At 56.7% G+C, this 5,288-nt stretch overlaps 1 protein-coding gene across 1 annotated transcript; it reads right to left on the bottom strand.

Moving 5' to 3' along the window:
- Nucleotides 1-2,360: 2,360 nt before the first annotated feature.
- On the bottom strand, nt 2,361-3,986 carry HAND2 (heart and neural crest derivatives expressed 2). Its single transcript, XM_054293908.1, has 2 exons — nt 3,432-3,986; nt 2,361-2,459 (listed from the first exon to the last, which is right to left on the bottom strand). The coding sequence occupies exons 1-2, from the start codon at nt 3,984-3,986 to the stop codon at nt 2,361-2,363; spliced, it is 654 nt and encodes a 217-aa protein (XP_054149883.1).
- Between the last annotated feature and the right edge of the window lie 1,302 nt (nt 3,987-5,288).

Here is a 5,288-nt window from a genome sequence, read left to right as displayed (position 1 = left end):
CTGGGAAAATAGCAACATCCTCGTTAGTGAGCAATTAAAAGAGATCCTCCTTAGCGGATTCAGAGGGGCTCCCGGTTCTGATAAACTGACGTTACAAAACCATAAAATTATTAATGTGGAAATACTAGACAGGCAATTTCTCTTCAGTTCGGAGATTGGATATCGGAGCCGCCCGCCGGCCCTACCGCGCACCCCCCGGGGGAGTTGCAACCCGCTGACTCTGTCGAGGGAAGACACAGCATTTGCAGAGAGGCTGCCCATGGGGTGCCCCACCGCAGCATTCGCAGCCACCCCTCACCCCTTTTATTTTTTCCTGTGCAGCAAAAAAAAAAAAAAAAAAAAAAAACCAAAACCAAACCAAACAAAAAAAATTGTTTGAGCAAGGAACGCAGAGTTGCGAGGAGCTCCAGATCATCAGCTGGGCAACTAATAGGCAAGGAAAAGCAAACAAGGGGGCAGATTCTTCTCTCCAAGTGTTATAAACAGAGGCAAGTGTCTGTAAACACAGACCCACGCCGGATAGCAGAGCCGGGCTGCCTGACCCGACGGGAGGGAGGGCACATCACTTTTGTCTGGTTGTTGTAACCCCGCAACCTCCCCACTGTCAGCAGGGGCGGCGAAGCGGCGCAGGGGCTCCCTTATCTTTTTATGGGCAATTGCACATCTACCTACGCTTACTGCTGGCTCTGCTTGGGAACCACTTCCTTAGGCACGGGCAGGCCGGCAGGTATGCAGCCCTGGGCCTGGAGAGAGACCCAGCTTGGTTTAAGCAGAGGTGATTTACGTAAAAGTTTAAAATACGAGCCCTAATTTTATTATGGAAAAGGTGGAAAACATTGCCCTTAATCAGGAATGAACAAAAAACACCTAGACCAGCTTCCTTTAGTGAAAACCATTCATTTTCTCCTTGCATGCCTACGATACAGAAGGATGCCATGCATTTCCCAGCATTGAACTCTGCAGCTCGCCCTGGTACTGGGGAGCAGAAAAGTCATCAGACTGGCACCGGGATCCTTGTAAAGGAGTCGATAGACAGGGAGAAATATTTAAGGGAAGAAAGATCCTGTTGGCGAAGCAATGAACGTACTAAAAAGAGACAGAGCATGGGCTGCTGCAGTTTGCAGCTGGATAAAAAAGGTTAGAAATAATTATACTCGCTGTGGCGTGCTGGAAACGTGCAGCCCAGGAGAGTTTTAGGAACCACAAAGTTAATATTAAGTTCATCGTAGCTCATTGTAAATCTTACCTATTCCCTACAGCACACCCTCCCCACCTCTCCCCCAGACCCCCGCAAATCCCTTGCCTTGTTCGCTCTCTCCTCCTTGACGTAAAATTCCCTGCTACACAAGCACTCCGCGCTCAGCCCGCCAGCCTCCCCGGCCTGCCCCGGCCCCTGTGCGGGCACCGCGGCCGCCCGCGCTCCGCGCACGGAAACCGCGCGGCTCCGCCGCTCCCGAGCCCCGCCGCTTGCGCCCGGGCCCGCTTCCCGCTCGCTGTGGGTCCCCGGCATGGAGAACACCACCACAAGGAATTCCTATTCGGATGAACTGCCGGGTTCTGTTCAACACTCACGGGGGGCTGAGAGATCCCTCCCTCTAGCCCTCCTTTCATTCAGTCGCTTGCTTAAAAATAAAATTAGGAGCCATCTTTATAATTTAGTTTACTTCCGAATATTTTAAATATTATGAAAAAAAAAGCCATAAACAACGCTGTTATTCAAAACATTTTGAGGTATAAAACATAAAAAGATTTGGATTTTCTTTTTTTTTCCTTTTTCTTTTTTTTTCTTTTGTTTTGTAAAAAACACACACAGTGGTTTATTGAGTACTTACAACGTTTACACCTTCAATATTAATTAGATTCCACTTTTTCCCTTACGGACGGAAGTGCACATAACCAATAACTGTTGAAAACATCTTCAAATACTGAACGACCACAACAAAATTACAACACTAAATACCGAGTCAATCGAAACATTGGTGCAACTGCTTCTGTTGAAATATAGCTTTATAATCCCATGAATATTTATATCCAAAAGGCCAAGTATTAAAGATACACTTCACATACACACTAATGCCAGGGAGGGATTTTTTTTTTCCTTTTCTACGGTTCTGTTTTCCCCACGTGTTTTATACAGAGCAAATAACATTCACGAAACATTTAGAGACGTTACCCCTTACCAAGCTGGAGTTTCCTCTTCATATATGGAATGCTTTTTCCCTCTCCTTCAAATATCCACATTTTGGGGGGTTGGGGGAGAAATTGCACATAAATAAACTGGATTATTCCAAATACAAAGAGTCCTCAGAGGAGCGCTCACTACCGAGACTAAGAGGACGGCTCCTCCAGTCCTGCCGTGCTCACTGCTTGAGCTCCAAAGCCCAGACATGCTGCGGCCAGCCAGTCCTCCCTTTGGTTTTCTTATCGTTGCTGCTAACTGTGCTTTTCAAGATTTCGTTCTGGGGAGACAGGATGCGAGGGGAGAGAGAGAGAGAAACAGAAGGGGGAGAGGAGAGAAAAAAAAGTTAGATATATTCCTCCCCTTTCTAGGTCGCATCTGCTCTTCTTCGACATCGAAAGCTACGAGGAGACCCGAGCCCGTCGAGGCCTGCGGGCTTCGAGAGGCATCACGGGGACCTCCATCCACGGCACCCCGCCGCGGAAAAAGCCGCCGCCGGGCCCGTGGCGGGGCAATTCCCTCTCCGCGCCATCCCGCTGCTCTGCCGGGCCGGAGCGCGGGGCTGGGGGCTGAGAAGCGCCAGCCATCCACGGGGATTGCGATAAGGCCTCCCCTAAGCCAGGCTCTCCCTGAGTGCGGGGAGAAGCTGGGCACCGGTATGTACCGGGGCAAAGCCGGTAACACACGCGGAATCAGTCACCAGCGAGCACGCCACGGGGCCTGCACGGAATTGGGCTTGTGCTGCCCGGCCTAAACCGACCCTCCCGTTAAAAATCGAAAAGGCTAAAGCGCGGAGTGCAGAGGCAGGAAAGCCTCTCGCTGCGAACCTCGGACTTGCCGAAGGCTAAAAGCCGGGCTGGGTTTAGCAGGTAATCATGCCTCCACATTTCCATTTAAGAGAGCAGAGGCTTGCCTCCTGCGAGATCAGACTTTGGGATACGGGACAAGCAGCAGCCCGGGAACAGCCTCCCCGCGGTGCCCTACTGCGGCCGCCTTTCCCCCGCGGCTGCTCTCAGCCTCCGGGTCGGATCCGCACGCCGACGGCCGCTCCCGGCTGCGCACGGTCCCGCTTTAGGCCCGCAGCTACGGCCAGGGGCCGGTGGGACCGAGGTGTCCCCCATGGACATTCCCCGGCGGCTCTGCCCTGCGAGGAGCCGGGTGCGCTCGCATGGGGCGCCGAAGGGCGACCGAGCAGCCTCCCCTGCGCGGCTCCCCCGCCCCGTCCCGCCCCGAACCGCTCCGAGGCACTGACCAGCTCTTTCTTCCTCTTCTCTTCCTTCACGTCTGTCTTCTTGATCTCTGCCTTGAAAGCCTCCGCCTCCCCGTTCTGGTCGTCCTTCGCCAGCAGGTCCATGAGGTAGGCGATGTAGCTGGTGGCCAGACGGAGGGTTTTGATCTTGGAGAGCTTGGTGTCTGCGGGCACGTTGGGGATGCACTCCCTCAGCTCCGCGAAGGCGCTGTTGATGCTCTGAGTCCTGCGCCGCTCCTTGCGGTTCGCCGTGCCCCTGCGTTTCACCGGCCGGGGCCCCCCGAGCCCGGGCGGGCCGTTCCCGGGCGGCACCCCCCCGTAATGGGAGTGGTCCATGCCCGGCGCCCCGTTGGCGTACTCGGGGCTGTAGGACAGAGCCATGCTGTAGTCGGGGGGGGACATCTCCGGGTGGCTGCTGATGAGCCAGCCGTGGAAGTAGGGGTTCTCCTCGTGGCCGCAGCGGGTGGCGGCGGCGGCGGCGGCGGCGGCGGCGGCAGCGAAAGGGTAGCCCTCATGGTGCACCACCGGGTGGTGGGGGAAGCCGCCCACTAGACTCATCCCCGCTCCCTAGAGCACCCCACCCCGCCCCCCCGGGCCCCAAAACAAAGGCTTCCCCTCCCCGCCCGCCCCCCACCCCGTCGCAGCGGCGGGAGATGCTGCCCGCCGCTCACCCCTCAGCACTGCCCCGCTGGCCGCTGCCTCTCCATAGGGCGCTGCTGCAGAGTCCCCGCGGGTGCCCGAGCGATCCCCCCTCCCCGGGCGCCGCCGCCGCCGCTCATGCGTTGTGCCTCCACCTCCTCCTCCTCCTCGCCCGGGGCCGGGTCTTCGAGGAAGCGCGCACAGGAAAAAAAAAAAAATAAAAAAAGGAAAAAAAAAAAGAACAAAACTACGGAGAGATGTCGACCAAAACAAAAATGGCTTGGCTTCCCAGCCTGGGATCTTCCTCGCCTCTTGCTTCCCTCCGCTCTCGCCAAGTCCGCCGCGGCCCGGCCGGGTGGTACTTACACGCGGCCCCCCTCCATGCGCCCCCGGCTCGGGGCGGGCGGCGCTGGCTCTGCCCTGCGCGGCGGCGGGGCCGTCAGTGCTGGGCGGGCGCTCGCATCCCTGCCCGCCGCGCCGCGCTGCTCAGCGCCCCGGCGCTCCTCTGGGGCATCCGCGCCGCTCGGCCGGGCGCGGCGGCGGCGGGCGGCGGCGGGGCTCGGCGCGGCGCGGGGCACTGGCAGGGCTCCCCGGCCCGATCTCCATGTACAGCTACATGTTTAGGGCCGCTCGGGTTAATATATGTCGTCAGAAGCGGCGGCCGCCAATGGCTGGGGCGGGGGCGGAGCCCGCCGCCCTCCGCAATAAAACTTTTTGATGTTCGCTCTGCTAATTGCCGAGCTCCTCTTTTAGGATTGGCTGCCCCTCCGCATCCCTAATGTAATTAAAACAAGGGGGGAAAAATTATCATGGAGGCAGAGGTTAATGCAAGTGTTTAGCAGATGCCTTACAGTAAAATCTGCATTAAAAAAAAAATTAAAAAACCCCGAACAACAAAACCCCCCTACAAACTCGGTAAAACTTAAATATCGGATAATCTCAAACCAGGTACAGTATGGATCCCAGAAGTTTATTGGCAAAAGTCTATGTGAATGGGCTCTGAGGCTGCTTTGGCAAAGCGTTTTGTGCCGGTCCGGTAAAGGAACAAATTGAACCGGCTCGGAGGGCACTTCATCGGTGCCCGGCTGCTGCAGGCATGCCCAGCAGCGCTCCGGCTCCTGCCCGTATCGCTGTTAATGCACACCACGGGATCACAGTTTCCGTGAGGAGGGCGGCGGAGCGGCTCTGCCTCGCCTGTCACCCGGCTGGCGACCCGGCTGG

Source organism: Melozone crissalis, unplaced genomic scaffold (assembly GCF_028551555.1).
Source record: "Melozone crissalis strain CALT ecotype California unplaced genomic scaffold, PUWL_Pcris_2 ptg000006l_1, whole genome shotgun sequence".
NCBI classification, from domain to species: domain Eukaryota; kingdom Metazoa; phylum Chordata; class Aves; order Passeriformes; family Passerellidae; genus Melozone; species Melozone crissalis.
Note: the sequence above shows the minus strand (reverse complement) of the source record. Positions and strands in the feature narration are given on the sequence as shown.